The sequence below is a fragment of the Emys orbicularis genome, chromosome 12 (assembly GCF_028017835.1).
Source record: "Emys orbicularis isolate rEmyOrb1 chromosome 12, rEmyOrb1.hap1, whole genome shotgun sequence".
Lineage (NCBI taxonomy): Eukaryota > Metazoa > Chordata > Testudines > Emydidae > Emys > Emys orbicularis.
The window spans coordinates 17,482,354-17,499,109 of NC_088694.1; the positions used below are offsets into that span (position 1 = coordinate 17,482,354).

Below are 16,756 nucleotides of genomic sequence, written 5' to 3' on the forward strand. Positions count from 1 at the left end.
ATCATCTCTCAAAGCATGGGTATGCAAACATTCTCCATGATTACTGTTCACATAAGAATAATTTACTGCATATCAGAGAGCTTATATTACATTTTATCACAACTATTCACCAAAATACCTACAATTCTCCAGTTTCTTTTAATATAATTCTTGAAAGTTACAGAGGCACAGACTTTGATGACATTATCTTGTGACTTCTCCAGCAGCGTTAAGAGTAACAATGGATAATTCTGGTTTCCTTCAACTGATTCGAGAAACTTCTCCGCTGTAAGAGAATATGCTAAGTTTAACAAAAAATGCATTAGCTTTTACACAGAGCCCTATCATTCTTCAACATTGAAATAGAAAACAAAGCTCCATTTAGTAATTAGACTAATATTCATACGAGTGTGTCTCAAGAAGAGAAGTATGTAAATAGAATGCATTTTTATTTCCACAAAAATTGACAAATATTAAGTAATAGTGGTGCTAGAGTGTTTCCACTACAAACAAAAGTTTTGAATGCAGAGCAAGCTGTGGAAATATTGCATTCTCACCATTTCTAAAAAGCCATAAACACCCAGAGGCAAATCCTGGATTTTTAATTAGCATTATCCATGTTTGGAAACAGCATTGCTTCTTTTCATTGACAACCATATGAAGATATACAAGAGAATATGAAATTAGGAAAAGAGGGAAATGGAAGAGAAGAAAAACAGGGAGAAGAATTATGGATAGCTTTTATTTACACACTTTGTCACAGGGTTCCTTCAAAGACTCAACTGCTTTAGAAACTAACCCAAAACAGCTTAAGGTAGGAAAAAGATCACATCTAACAAACTTCAGTGGCAGTTCAGGCAGACAGAAGAGCTAAGCAGATACTATGCTTTTCAGCCAAGCGCTATGCACTTTTTAACCATTTTACCTGGACGCCGTATAGAAGGATCTGGATCTAGTGTCTTCTTTAGGTATTCTGTTAAAGTCTGTAAATTGGCATCACTGAGCTCCATAACTGCAGAACCTAAAGATGCATAAAATATTTGGTTAAGAATTCAGAGTAAAAAATAGTTTCTATGCAATCTATTTACCAGCCCAATAGTCTGTGCATACACTTATTTAGGATTTACATTTTCATTTGGAATTTCAAAAAGTGCATTCATAACCTGTATTATATCCAAGCAAAGCTGATATGAAATTAAATATGTATCTAAAGCAGAAAGCATGACATTTTTCTCAATTATGTATGACTGCTAACAGCTGTTTCAAGCCAAAGCCAACCTATGTTACTCTTCCTCTCCCCTCATTGTCCTACACATATTTCCAGGTTCACCTCGGTGAGCTGTTACCTTCACAACTTAGTTGAGATCATTCAAGTGACAATATCATCTCTCGACCAGAGTCAAGACACATTCAATTTTGTTCAAGCTCTTTTTCTCCCTCTTCTTTTCCCAAGGTGGTCTGTTTTTCTTTGCTGTTCCAAGCAGCACTTTCTTATCCTATTGTTTAGGCAAAAATAAGATTGGGCTTTTCTTCAGTGAGCCATCCTTAGATGTTTCCCTTCTCAAAAAGGAGATAATTTTAATTGTTGCTACCAACTGCAGAATTTGTAATCTGCTATGAGAACACACACTTTTCCACTGGAGTATCAGCAGATACTTCTGTAATCCAGACTGAAGTCTGGGTGTCCCATTTTAGTATTGATCACCAATCCACAACAACTTCTAACGTATCTACAAATGCATCCAGCCTCCATCTCGTTGAGATAATTTTTGCCTGATGGTATAGTATGTACTTATATAGCATTTTAAAGAGACAGTAACACCACAAGAGTTTCATTTACCTTACTGTGGGTAAGTATGCGAGTGACCATTGCATGTTGTAATAGAATACAATCCTGCCCCAAAACAGAAAGGTCAGAGGCATCACTTTTTCCTGCAGTTTTCAGCTGACCTGACTACAATCACATTCATTAGCTCATATCAGCTAACAAAACCCTACTAAAAGGTAATATTTAATATGAGAGTTTACCAGCTCTACGACAGAATGCCCTCATCCACCATTACTATGGTAAAACAAATATTTGATGCATCCATAATTAAAAATTACTTACTCCAGGCAAGTATAATTTTGCAAGGCCAGAGAATCAACCAATACACAAGTCATTCAGTTTATCTTTTGAGTCTGAATGAAGTTCAGTGCTCATGAAACAAATGGATCGCAAGTACTGGCTAGGGAGAGCCTGGCCTTGGTAAGCAGCTGTATAATATAGGTATGTAGACATACTCCACCCTAATTAAACTCATGTCACTTGTTAATTATGTAGACTTGATACATGGCTGCAGTGGTAAGTAATGAATCCATAACACACAGACCCTTTCCCACAATCCTATAGTGGATGGAATTTACATTAGCAACAAGAATGTTGCTGATTTTTCATCTTTACAACTTGTTTCCTCTATTTCTCACTCCACCTCTCTACTACTTTCGTCCTTTTTCTGTTACAATCAGGAAATAAAAGACACTTTAGCCAAAAAATATGTTAGCTACTGAATTAAGATTCTATTCTCTTCCGTCTCAATCGATCTGCTTTCTTATCAGAGATTTTCTTCTCTGGGAAACTGTCGGTTGAAACAACTTTGAACTCAGATGACTATGCTTTCCTTCTCTGAGCTCAGAGCAGGAGTTTAGACTTTCAAAGCCCTTTCAGTTGCATCTGGCATGTCAGTCAGTACCTGGTCCTGTAGGGCCACAGGAAATCCCATCTCTCAGCCTCTCTTATTTCCACAAAGATAGAATGGGCTTTTCTCCCTGGAGGGCTTACTATAAAGTTATAGAAAAACCTCAAACGGAAAGAAACTGAAGTCTGTTTTCACAGTCCTGTTTCAGACTCTGGACTAAATCTTGCTTACTTTACATAAATAATCCCACTGAAATTAATGGGCCCATATCTGCTCCAACCGAAGGCCAATGAACTCATTCACATAAGTATTGTGAACAGGTGCACAGTTGGTAGCTGTGGTGCTATACTGCCAGCAACTTTTCCCCCCTTTACATTAATACACACCAGAAAGCCATAATAATGCATCTTCCTTAACAGACTGCAACTTACTCTAGAGAGAATAAAAACGTTTTTGAGTTTTGACCCAGGCAAGTGTCTATGCTGACAGACACTAACATAATTCACATATTAAGGAGGGAGACAAATTAACTGAGGGAGAGGATTACTGTGTCAGAAATAAGAAAAAAGACATTTCTCCCCACTCCACTTTCATGGAACACTATAAAGAACTTTTGAGAACACTGCATTTCTGCTCTAAATTGTTACATCACTTACCAAGCATGAGTTTCATTCACAAGAATACTTATTGTCTTTTCACTAAATTAAGGAAATAAGCGGAATAGCAACTGACTAAGCAACAATACTTTGGAAACAAGTACTAGCTGGAATTTTACCTGAAACAAGACAAAGTGAGGGCAAAGTCAAGAGGTAGAAAGAAGTACCATGTGCTATGATTTACTGTTCCAAACACCCATCTTCTCTGCAAACTCCTTCTACCACAAAACCCACTGTGCGGGCAATAGAAGGGGTTTTTCTATCCATGTAGTAAATCCACCCCCTTGAAAGGTGGTAACTTGGTTGACAGAATTCTTCCATTAATCTAGCCGTACGTACACCAGGGTTTAAATTGGGTTAACTACGTCCCTTCGGGGCATGACATTTTTCACACCCCTGAGCAAAGTATTGAGATTGACCTAAATTTTAGGTGTAGCCCAGACCTCTGTTGCAGATATCAGTACATAGAAGAGCACGAAGCCAATACACATTGAAGTAATGGCTGTCTCATGTTCTGGAATTTTTCTCTTCCCCCAGCAGCTATCACCCATTCTCTTAACCCCAACTTCTCTTAAGTTACTTTAGCAGCAGAGCTCTTTATGTGGCAGTGAGCAGGAAAGAGATGGAGGAAAGAAAGGAGCTAAACACATAGAAGTCCACGTATGTTTTAGAGTAATTAGGCCTATGAAGTGGGTATTCACCCACAAAAGCTCATGCTTCAATACGTCTGTTAGTCTATAAGGTGCCACAGGACTCTTTGCTGCTTAAGCCTAGTATGTTTTCCCAATCACCACCACTCCTTCGCCATCCATTCCAAGTTTCTAAATCCCTGTTTTAGAGTAATTAGGCCTATGAAGTGGGTATTCACCCACAAAAGCTCATGCTTCAATACGTCTGTTAGTCTATAAGGTGCCACAGGACTCTTTGCTGCTTAGGCCTAGTATGTTTTCCCAATCACCACCACTCCTTCGCCATCCATTCCAAGTTTCTAAATCCCTGTTTTTACTACAGTGCCCAGAGTATTACACAGATGTAAAGATTGCTCCTCCTTCCTCCACAAACCTCAGCTCATTTGCACTCCTTTTTAATGCATCCTAGCTCCTCTCTTCCCTTTCAACTGCAGCCAGTAACCAGGGATAGAGTTAAATTAGAACAAGGACTAAGTGCACACAAGTATTTTGCAGCAAAAGCTGGTGCCTTCCAACAGGTACAGTGCTGTGAAGTGAACCCAGCTTACATCCAGAGACGAGTGCCTGAGTTTCCTCCCTTTGGTTGTACTAACCAGTGAGTGTATAGCATGCACAAGGAAGGGGGGGAGAGAGGGGAAAAGCACACAACCCAACAGTGAGAGGGAGAAACTCAGTGACACAGACTTCTGCAGCAGATTTAAAGATCCCACCCATGTGGTGAGGCTTCCTCCGGTTATCACCCAGCTACCTCCGAAATACTGCTGTGCAAATCACCTCCTGTGCTCCTCTACCCATCATACCGCAGTAGAACCAGACCACGTGCCCGAGAGACAGACGAGCGAGAGATGCCCATCAGGGAGGGCAGAGGCTGCCCCCTTATCTCCTCCCTGCAGCGATCGGAGGACGGCGGCTGCCCCCTCGCACTCAGCCTGTGCAAGAGGGGCCGGGGAGACTGCCCCCTTCGTGGTCCCCGAGCGCGTGCCGAAGAGGGGGTAGGAGGCGACACCTCCACCCTCAGTCGCTACTGTTAAGTCGGGGGTCGGGGTAGGCTGCCCCCCAGGCCCTACCGCCAAGGGGGCGCACTCAGGGCCTCGGAGAAGAGAGACTGAAGCAGCACTCACCCTCCCTCAAACTAACTCGCTACCCGCCAGAGACTGACAGCAGCGCAGACCAATCAGAGAGGACCTTTCCCTACTACTTCGGCCTAAGAACCAACGCTCGCGGGTGCAAGCGAAGAAGGCGGGCCCAGGTGGGCCCAGCACGTTCAGCTGCGCCTCCCACTGGGCCGCGGGCCCAGAGCCCATCCCCAGTCCAGAATAAACAGGGAACCTCCATGTAAGCAGCGAAGGGGACACGGCCTACGAGCCTCGCCCGCAGGGGCCCTGGCGCTGCGCGCGCGGCTGATCCTCACCTGGAGGGTCTCCCCGGCGGCGGCAGCTCCGAGAGCTCCGGCTCCGCTTCACATTCAAACCACGGTGAGAGGGCGCGACGGCGGCGGCGACGACGACGCACTGACCGCATCACGCTACGCGCGCGGAGCTGAGCCAATCAACAAAGCCTTAGCGCCTCCCGCTTGGGCCAATCGCCGACATCTTCGCTCCTGAGGCTGCCGGGCCAATCGCCAGCCTCCCACAATCCATCCTGCGCGGCCGGGCTTGTGGCTGTGTGGGGTCCAGGCCTGAGTCAGCTCTGCCCCCCGGCCTGGCTAGGCAGCCGCCGCTCCTCATCCCCACCCCCCCAGCAGGAGAGCGGCTCTACGGGGGCCGTGACGGTGGATTTCTCTTCAAGTCACGGTGGAGTTCACGTTTTCCAGCTTTTCTCTGCGACCCCCAAGGGCTGGAAACGTACATTAGCCCCCCCCCCCTCCACACACCCCCCCAACCTGTGAGAGTCTCACCTAGTTACATGACACCCCTCCCCCCCAGAGCGTTAAGCACCAACTGTCACCTGAGTTGGTGCCATTGCTGCTGCTCCTTCCAGGGCAGGGGAGCCAGTGCAATGTACCCCTCCCGCAACTCATTTAATCTCCAGCTTCAGGAATCAAGGCCTCCCCCCGTCACATCTCCGCGAAGCAGCAAGCCAGCCAGAGCTCATCCACAACCTTAATTTCTACCATCATGCTTCAGGAATAACGGGCATGGCCTCTTTGTGAACAAATGACTAAGGATTGCATGGAATTTACAAGCACCTGTAAAAAAAAAAAGAAAGAAAGAAAGAAACTGATAGCATAAGCTTCCCACTTGTGCTCAACAAGGCCATTTAGTCAAACCTGGCACTGTAAGTAGTAGGGTGGGGGAAGGAATATCTTTTATTGGACCAACTTCTATTGGTGGCAGAGACAAGCTTTTACATTTACACAGAGCTTGTGGGGGGAGAGAAGAGAAGCTTACTCAGTGTCACACCTAACTACAAAGAACATATTGTTTAGCTTAACTACTTAACACATTTCAAGGGACCATTCAAGGTGAAATGGCCTGTTAAAACCCCTCTACTCAAAAGGGGGGAAGGGGGTTACAGATTGTTTATCTCGTGTCTCTATTGAGTCACTGCTTTTTAATATCTATCAGAGTTAGGAATTTTAGCTCCCAAGCTCATCTTTTGAAAGTATATGCAGGTTTCCTGTGCAGAAAACTGATAGGTCAGATGGAGTAATTGCATTGTGAAATATGTTCACCCACAGATGTGATGTTTCTGTTTTATTTTCCTGTGTGAGTTTATTTGAGAGCATAGTGAGTGTCTGGTTTCACACACACACCCCTTCTATGAGCGCATTTAGTGCACTGGAGGAAGTACACCCCATGCTGTGATAGGCATATGTGTAAGAGCTATGCATCCAAAGCAGCACAGAAGATACTTCAGTCTCACTATGGGGTAGCTTAGACTCCTGCCCATCTTTCCTCATCCCCTTGCCTTTCCCGGTGCCCCAACACCTCTCTTGGAGCAGCCTAACAAAAGCAGGGTTAGTATGGGGACCTTTGCCAAAAAGGAATTAGTTCAAAACCTAATCATAAAACTGGATGCTATAGAAATCAGACTACACAAAGTGTTTGGATACAGACCACTCTAGTAACTTTACAGCAGTATTAAGGAATGCTAGAAGAAACTAATAGCAGACAGTAAGCACTGTCTTAATTCCCCAAAAATGTTATGGGTTATGTCAAACTAAGATGGTCATTCAATGCACTTCCCACAACATGTTACTGATTCCACACACTACTACGCCAAACATTAAATTAATGTAATATTTTGTGTGCTCAGATTAAGTGTGTATATTAATGTTCTCCCACTTGCACTAAACTCTAATCCCAGGCAAAATGTTTAAGATGAGATGTAGACCCATGGCAACATGGTAGTTTGTGTTATACCTATTGTGGATATTCTATTTCTCAACTTCCATTTGTATGCAATAATTGTTACCCTGTAGTTGCTGTTACACCTTTGGGTCTCATTTTCCTTGAGGGAGAGGTGTTTTTCTTGACTCTCCAATTCTGGCGGACACAAAAGATCAGTCTGTCAGCTGGTGGCAAAATAAGAAGTCAACAGAAAACTAGACTGGCCATAATCTAAAGCTAATAAGGAAATTCACACTCAGGCAAATCACATCAAACTAAGCCTCATGGTTCCACCTCAGCTGACATTGTGCAAGCTAGGCACCATTTGTCTAGTTTGGACAGATTTTATAATGTTATGGCCTGAATTGTTGCAAATTAATATAGTAGGAAAAGTTTAAGACTATTGTAGAGGTTTTACTATAATTGCAGTGGTACTAAAAAACATAGAAAGGTCTATACTACACCCTAATTTAAAAACCCATACATCTATCATCTCTTCCTACAGTAGACGAGATTGTTGTAGTTCATAGTTGTGCCCCAAAAATATTTTAAATCTATAAACAAACATCAGATAAGCATCAATGAGGACTAAGTCAATTTATTTGACAAACTTTGCTGAGCATACAGTGCTAGTTAGAAGTAGCTTTCATAATATATTATTCTGCCTAACCAGGCACTCCTAGCTTCTGAAAAGCTACTATTCAGATGAGTAGTAGTGGCAGTTAAAAATGATTGTTGTGGAAATCAAAGTGATAATATTCTGATTCCTGAATTACCTATTCTCAACCCTTCTTCTCCCCCCCTCCCCCCCAAAAAAGTAGTAAGAACACTAACAGGTACTCTATGGAATAGTAACCTGGAAAAGGACTCCTCTAATCATGGAAGCATACATAAGAACTTGTACTTCGTTGCTCATAGAAGAATTATAGGGAATTCACAATAATGGAATGGAATTCTCCTGCCAGTGACCACACACACACTTAACAAAACAAGAGATATGAATAATAGTGGACAATTCTCTATGTTTTGTAAGTTGTCACTGATAGGGAACTCCCCCAATGAAACTGCCCCAATTTAAAGTTAGCACAATTTTTCCTACATATACCATTACATTAGTGTTTAAGCAAATCACTTTGGTTAACAAGACTGCATAGGCAACTTTATGCGAATAGCCAAGATGTATCTGCCTTCTCTGAAAATTTGTCAATTTTTTTTTGTTTTGTTTTAAAAAAAAGCACATTACCACCATTTCTATTTGTTACTCACCATACACCAAAAGCTTTGATGTTCAGAAGTTTGAAAACAAGAGGAGTGGTTACATCTCACAAACTGGATATACCACAAAATAGTTTCACATGAGTTTTAATTACTACATTAAAAACCACTTCACTTTTTAAAACTTTATTGATTTACCACCTGATTAAAGCATGGATTATAACAGTATTATACACAATATTTTTATGTAGAAAACTTTACATAGTTTTTATTATATAATTATTTCTGCTATTCTCTCAAAAATGTATACATCCATTGGGCAAGGAACGCTTCTCATTAAATTACTGATATTAAATGCACTTAATATGGAGATCTTTAAGAAAAAGTAACTAGTTACTAACTTAGGCATTTTACATACATAAAACATACATTGTGCACAGAAAGTACATTTTGTTTGAAGTGGCAGAAGTGATTGAACAAAATTTAAAGACATTTTAAGTGAGCTGTACCTTAGAAAGCTTGTAAATTTACTGCAGGCCAAGGATAGAATATTCTTTTAAAACATTCATCAATATATCACTACAATGTTAGATTTTTTAAGCTAGAGAGTTGTACTAGAATCTTGTTGTGTCTGCATTTTAGAAGCTACAAAAATAAGTGAAATCACATAGGGAGGAAAAAAAAAAAAAAACAAAGTTCAATATATTTTACTTGCACCATAACAAGCAATAGAAGCACCAAGATGAGGGTAATTTTGAGGGTTTATCCAAATCAGCACATTAAACTCTCCCACTGTCCACCACCTTCAAAAGGTTCCAGTAAAAAAAAAAAAAAAAAAAAAAAAAAAAATCATAAACATGCAGGTACTCCACATTAATACCATTAAATTATAAGACTGTCATTTGTTGCATAACATTTAAAATACAACATCTGAATACAACTGTGTACTGCACACGGAGGCCTAGATCCTTATCAGAATATGCTAACATGGACCCCGTTCTCATGCATAGTCCCACTGAAGCCAGTGAGACTCCACACAGACAGTGGGAGTTTGTGCCAGCAGACCCTGGTTTAGGATCAGAGCCAGAAGGTAATTACTCTTGGAGTTTTGATTGAGCGCTCTTAGCTTTGTTATTATGATGTCCCTGGGTTATGGCCTTTCCAAAAGGTACAGAGAAGCAAACAGCTGGTGTAAAATTAAGGGCTTCACACATTACATTTACTAATGCACCATTCTCTATACAATCAACTTTCAGAAACCTCTGAGACAGGAATAAGGCTGTTATAGTCTCTCCTCACCGCATACACTACATGGTAAAGCTAGAATGTTTCAGATGTCATGTATGATCAAATAACAATTTTAACAGTTTATAAATGGCATATAGACCAGTCAAATTCTTTCATAAGGAATCAATCTAAGGAAATAGTCACTCAACCCTCAGGCTGTGTTAAAAGGCTCTCCGACACTGATCAAGGCTCTTAATTTCATTATCTTGAGTATCCATATATGTATAAAGACATGTTTATTAAAACCACTTCAATACTATTTTATATTGAAAGAAAACCCATAATTCCATTGTTGTGAAAGAATTTGGAGAAAAAATAAAAAGCCCAATTCTCATCATTCAGATCTTAAGACATTAGTTGTATTGCTTTCATGCTGTCTAATAGGGATAGAAAGCATGCAACCTGAAAGGTAATGTTTTAACAGGAGACAGGACTAAAGTCATATACTGTACATTCATTAACAATGAGAGTGACGTTCAAACATGAGAAAATCTAAATAAATAGTCCTATTTATTTTCTTACTGTAGTTGATGAAACAATACAGTAGAAGGGAATAAGTGACTGCTACACTTTACAATGCCACATAAAGGACATATACTGACTTCAAATGTAGCAAGTTAATTATATGCAATTACTTATTTTTCAGTCTTTATTCATGGTAAAATATAGCCATATATTATTTTCTACTGAAAGAATTTATATATTTCTTCTAATGTATACTTAAAGTAAAAACCCATTTACTTTTCTTTGGTATTAAAATTAAAAAGACAAAATAAGTAAGTGAAAACCTTAGAGCACTACTGGCCAAAACAAACTACGTTAATATAAAGTAAGAGCACCATTCTGACTCTGAAGAAACCCACAAAAAATGAATCCCCATCAAATCCAAAGTTTGGATTTTCCAATGCTATATTAAACTTTGATTGCATTAGCAGGAAAAATCTCTATTTACAAAGCAAAAGGATAAGTACTAAAGACACAAATGTTTTATTTCATTCAATTAACACTTATATAGTTCTTGTATGCAAATATGGGTGGCACAAACAGTGCTTGATAACACTTTTCCCACTTGCATCCTTAATACATTAAAGAAGGTGGCGATTTTCCTCCCACCCCTCCACATGGATCCTATACTGTCTTTAGAGTTACGGTTTTAAGTCACTTGCAAATACAGATAATCCTATGGACAGGTTCAATTCTGTTGAACTTCAGTTAAAACTGAAAGTGCATCAGAGGAATCATTGTAACAAGAACACTACAGTCAGGCCTTTCAAAAAAAAAATAATAATAAATAAAATGGAAGTCACTAGGGCTAATAGAATTGCAATGTTAAATCAAGAGTTTGCTTCTTGGTTGCCTCCAATAAATCGGAATGTATTGGAAGGTGTGTTATAGTGTGTGCTTAAGTTAATTTTTTTTAACTAAAGCAGTCCTGGTGGGAATTAGACTATTTCCCCAAGCCATACTGACAGAACTTGAAAGCTGAGGCATTAAAATAACCAACACTCACAAATTGGCAGTAAAAACAGATATGTCCTGATATGTACTAAAGAGATTACTTCTGGCTAAACAGACATCTTTGCTATGAAATATATATTCAAAATGGAAGAGGCTGACAAACCAATGTTATTTTTACTTAATCTGTTCAGTGTGCACTTTAAAGAAAATCAAATAAATAACCCTATTCTTGCATTTTACCATCTCATCTAGATAATCAGGCAAAATATAAAAGGCAATGAAGAATTTAAAAAGCTTTCCAATTCCTAATAACTTGAGATTTTTCTGAGTTCATTTGAGAGTATGTGTTACTATGTACTCCTGACACAACTAAACCTTCCATGAAAGCTGATCTTGGAAGGGTAAACACTGCTACTAAAGTGTTTTAAAATGGCTCACTACATAACCTGCAGGAGGAATGTCTTTCCCCCCCAACTGGTGTATCTACAGCCACTGTACAACAAACTAAAAAACCACACTAACTGTTCTAGTCATGTGCACACAAAGAAAAAAATCCAGCATGATCTTTTGGTGGCCACTAGCCATTGCAATATATTTTATTATTAACATATGTGCTAACATCACAAGCCTATACAACCATATTCAGTATTTCCAAGGGGAATAATTTCCATTGAGGAATCATTTCCAGCAGATTTATGGGAATAAGCTGGAAGGTACAAGACCAAACAACTGAAGTAACTGATCTGCAGAAACAGAATTAATCGTAAGAATGACTAGCACTGAAGCAGACTTTACATCCACTATGTTAACTCTGTAGGCAACAACTTAAATAAAATCATTGAACTGCTGATAGCTATATTTTTGTAGGGTGGGCAGAACAAAAATCTGTTTTTTCCAAAAATAGCATCTTGATCCAGATGATCTGCTGCTCTCTTGGGTTACAGAGAGGTACCAATGACTTTTGTTCCTCCTCTTGAATCCATTCCTTGAATGTAGCATGACTAAAGCTTTGTGAATAAGCAGCAATGGCCAGTCTTACTTGGGGCTACCATGAAGGCGAACGGGTCCCACTTGTCCGTAACGGCTCCTGTGGTATCCAGATTTTGAACACTATACCTATACGCAGGAAGAACTTCCGTAACACAGCTCGGAGCTCAGGAATCAGGTCAAACTGCATGATTTCACAGAGGTACGGGTAATAAGTTGAAGCATGTGCTTTAAACTTTTGTGGAAAAAAGAATAAAATGACTTAATGCAAGACAAAAATAAAAAGAAAGTTACTCCCATTACCTAGAACGTTACAACAGTAAAATTCAGGAGTTGGCATTGTTTTTCCCAATGAAGAGAAGAAACTGTCATCAAATCCTCATGCCACCACTAAAGCCAATTTCTGAACTCTGTAAAGCAGCAATATGATATTTCAGACAATGTGACAGTGCACTAGTTCAATGCCGGGAATTTCCTATTGTGATAACTATGCATAGTTAAGTAAAATATTTTACAATAAGATAAAAGGTTTAGTAAGTTCTGGCTTTATATTTATTTCTAACTATCAACACACTGATGTGGCAGCTGGTTTAAACAACTCTTCAAGCAAAACTGGGCCACTTGTAACCTTCCCTGGGTGAACTACACTGTAGTGAGTACCAATAGCCTCATCTTACTTCACCAGTTTACACTAACCTTCCTCTGCATGGTCAACATCCTGGGGGATGCAGGAAATCCAGGAGACTTTTACATTTATAGCTACAAATTTTCTCCACAATTGCCAACTTAAATTATATGGAACTAATGTAACATACGCAATGTAAAACCAAGTATTCTCATAACCTTACATTATTCATTTGTATGTAAAGCACCATGAATATCTATATTGGTATGTAAATAATATTTCTCCACCATATCTTTGTGAATAAGTATATTTCATTGACAGTCCCCTCTGTGCACTGTGGAGCACTGGCAAACTAAATTTAAAAAATCCTACATTCAGCAAAGAAAAATTTACAAGTTAGCTAATAAAAATACTGAAAAACAATAGAATTCATAACATGGTTTCCTTTTAGCAGTAGTTAAGATCAGAGAAAGTATATTTGGATGCAAGTATGAATGATTTTCAGGTCTATCTTACCTTTTCATCACTGATTTTAAGTGTTTTTGTTAAAAGCAACAATAGGAGATTGGTCCAGGCCTCTCTGTGGCTTTCTGAATTTACTGTTATAAAATAGGCCAGTGCTTCACTGCACACACTAAGAAAAAATTACACACATTAGTGCAGATAAGGGTACAGCAAACAAAACAAATCAAGTTTATATATGTGTCCGCCATCTGTAACAGCAGTATTTTGTGTTTAAATGTGAGCTGCACTTTGAGCTTTTTTCCCCCATTCGTATATCTATGTTTTTAATAGACTTTGCTAACTTTAAACAAGTACACTGCTATGTCTCTCTAGGTTTTCATTTATCGAAATTGTTACTGATAACCAACTGGCATTGAGACTTGCATTAAAACTGATGGCTCTCTACTGGCAGGATGGGAAAAGGTTTTTCCCCCCCCTCAAATCCCTCCCTCCATACTGACATTTTTAAAATACATTACTATAGTAATCATTAAAGAGATATCAGTTTGATAACCCCATGAAGAGAAATCCTTTCCTGATCCTCAGAACAGGTATAGCAGTGCAAGATTCCCCCCGCCAAAACAGCATCCCTTTAACAAAGATCTGTCAAGACCTTTTAGGGACAGAAGGGGAGTTTTTGGTCCCTCTGGAAAGACTGCCAACAAGAGGCATAATCAGTGCCATTTATTGTGGTGATTTCTGCTATGCTGACTAGAAATTGATAGAGACCTCCTGTTACACACACTGATTTAAGAAATCAACTATAAGCCAATAGGTAATGGTAACCAGACTGCTGCCAGCCTCAGCTGGATTTGAACTGGCAATCTATAAGTTCTCCCCACACAGACTCAATATGAATCCTCTGAGCCTCCAGTCAGCAGCAAGTCATCTTTGGGGTAAGGATGAAGTGGATCTCTTTATTACCTCTTGTTCCCCAAAGTTCAAACTGTGATGCAACAGATGCCTGAAAAAGTTCATCAGGAATTGGGCTATATGGCGATTGGTGCTCACACCCTACCAATCCCCCCGAGCCGGAAGGGCTATCTGGCCACATAGTATCCATTCTGAATGGACTTACTTCTGGTTGCCAAAACCCCTTTATTAGAGTGCCCCCTTTTCTATCCCTAATCAATTTATGATCCATCTGCACAGCTACTTTGAATGGCAACATGATTAATACTGCACTAGCACCCAGAAGTCCCAATCAGGATCAGGGACCCACTATGCTAGGTGCTGGAAAAACAGTACAAGACACTCCCCCCAAAGAGAATCTTGGGCTTCAAGAAGACATTAGGTAAAATACCATTCTTACTTTAGGAGTCGCTGTTGTATAGCATCCCAGGAATCTCTGCGACTTTCATCAATGTACATTCGGAAGAGGATTCTCAAGCAACAAGCCAAGCTGCTGGTCTCTTGTTTTAAAAGATTGGGTTTTGACTTACCCTTGAACCCTAGAAATGAATTCCAATTTGATACATTCATACATCTTTGCATATAGTTTAGAAACAGTAAAAAGTATAATTAAACTTCAAGATACCAGCTAGGCAGACCAACTTATTGTAGTACTGCCTAAATCATTTTAAGGGATAACTTAATTACACAGAAATGTTTAAAACAACTAATCCTGTAGGCTGTTGACATGACATCTGAGGGGAGCACTGTCAGGGTTTGTCATGGAGCCTTAGGTGGTGCAAGTCACTCATCATTGAGAGGTTTAGATTTGTAAACTACATAGGTTTGGATTTGCCTCTAAAATCCCTGTGTATTTTACTATTCAATCCACATATGGTCCCACAAAACTCAGTTCAGCACACACAACTCTCCTTGCATATTTTATATGGTGTTTTATTCAAGACAGACCACACACACGCCAAAGTCAGAAGCAAGAGCCTTCCAAAACTGCTTGATCTAACTTTGTTTTGTTTTTTTTGTTTGTTTGTTTTTATAATAGCTCCCCAAGTTGGTACAGAATTACCACCAAGTAGCAGCATTGGTCAAAGATACTGCCACAAGGTAGCCCAGTGATTAGAGATAAGCAGGAATCCTAGAAATCCATTTGCCATGGAAAAAGGCAGAATTTGCGTTTTTACATTTTGTGAAAAAATAAAAACATACAGTAGAACCCCATTTATCTGAGCCTCCATTATCCGGCTCTCTGTATTAACCAAACTGAAACTGACAGCCAAAGCCCGGCTGCCACCCAGAGCTGAAGCTCTCCGGATTATCCAAATTTTTGACTATCCAATCTGACCTCGGTCCCAATTAGATCAGATAATTGGGGTTCCACTGAACCTATCTATATTGTGGTTAGGGAAACTGAAGTTCAGAGTTTTATTTTAAACATGGAAAATATGTAGATTTTTATACCTTTGTATCAGATTATTTTTTTATTTTTTTTTTAAATCATGGAAAACTGGGATCCCTGGTGATGAGCACTTCTGTGCAAGAAGAATGGATTCCATTGCTCCCTGGGCCAACTCCCCTACCATCAATAACAACCCCCTTCCCCCTACCTACCCCCCGCCCCCAAGTTATATTGACAAAACTGAATTACATAAATAAAATCCAATGTTTCCCATCATGTTTCTATTTTATTGTAAATGAAGTAGGTCTTTTGATCAATATTTCAATGTTGTAATTAAAGGAATCAGAAAAGTGACAAGTCTAATATAGAGCAGTTAAGTAGCACTATGTGATTAAAAACTTTTACTATATAGTACACTTGGAAAAAGTCACTTTTGCTATACTACACATTCCTACCTTAGGGTAAATATTTAAAAAAAACCCCACAAGCAAGAAAGCTCAAAACCATTACTAAGTAACGTGCTCACCAGCTCTCCATAGGACAGTTCGCTGCTCATAATTTGAGTTAAAGGCTTTTGAAAATGAATGAGACTCTTGCAAACAATCCAATAACTTAAAAAGATGTTGTGAAGTTATGTACTTATACATTCCTTGCTCTTCTGTGTCAATGTGGATATCTGCATCCAGTGTGTCTCTCTACAGAGAAAATCAAGTTATTAGTGGTGGTTAATGGAGAAGGGGTCCAAAAAAAAACAAAAAAACCCACAAAAAACAAAAAACTCAGTTGTGTTACACAGTGAAGTACCTAAATCCAGAATAATTCCATTGTCACGGATGTAAATGAAATTTACTCAAGAGTACCAGAGCAAAGTTTGGCCCACAATATCTACACATCTGTTTCCATCAGACCAGTGGGTTTGGAGAATGTTAGGGCTGTGTTCCAGTGATTAGGGCTTTCCTTCCTACTAGTGTATTTCCAAAAATATGTGATGTAATTTTAGCAATTAGCATAAGATTAGACCAGAAAAGAACACGACTTCTA

The 16,756-nt window shown here is 39.5% G+C and overlaps 2 protein-coding genes across 3 annotated transcripts in view; both read right to left on the minus strand.

The window, feature by feature from the left end:
* The window catches only part of CSE1L (chromosome segregation 1 like), a 35,236-nt gene extending 29,747 nt beyond the window's left edge, over positions 1-5,489 (minus strand). Inside the window, exons 1-3 of the mRNA XM_065414318.1 lie at positions 5,414-5,489; positions 905-1,000; positions 123-265 (exon numbers count right to left, since the gene is read on the minus strand). Of these exons, the coding sequence (XP_065270390.1) occupies positions 123-265; positions 905-989 (228 nt within the window). The 5' untranslated portion in view covers positions 990-1,000; positions 5,414-5,489. The remainder of the gene's footprint in view (positions 1-122; positions 266-904; positions 1,001-5,413) is intronic.
* A 6,370-nt stretch (positions 5,490-11,859) lies between these two features.
* ARFGEF2 (ADP ribosylation factor guanine nucleotide exchange factor 2) overlaps positions 11,860-16,756 on the minus strand; it is a 55,749-nt gene continuing 50,852 nt past the window's right edge. For both annotated transcript variants that reach the window (XM_065414823.1, XM_065414824.1), the window contains 4 exons: positions 16,242-16,410; positions 14,723-14,861; positions 13,423-13,540; positions 11,860-12,516 (listed from right to left, as the gene is read on the minus strand). In XM_065414823.1, the coding sequence (XP_065270895.1) occupies positions 12,340-12,516; positions 13,423-13,540; positions 14,723-14,861; positions 16,242-16,410 (603 nt within the window). In that variant the 3' untranslated portion in view covers positions 11,860-12,339. The remainder of the gene's footprint in view (positions 12,517-13,422; positions 13,541-14,722; positions 14,862-16,241; positions 16,411-16,756) is intronic.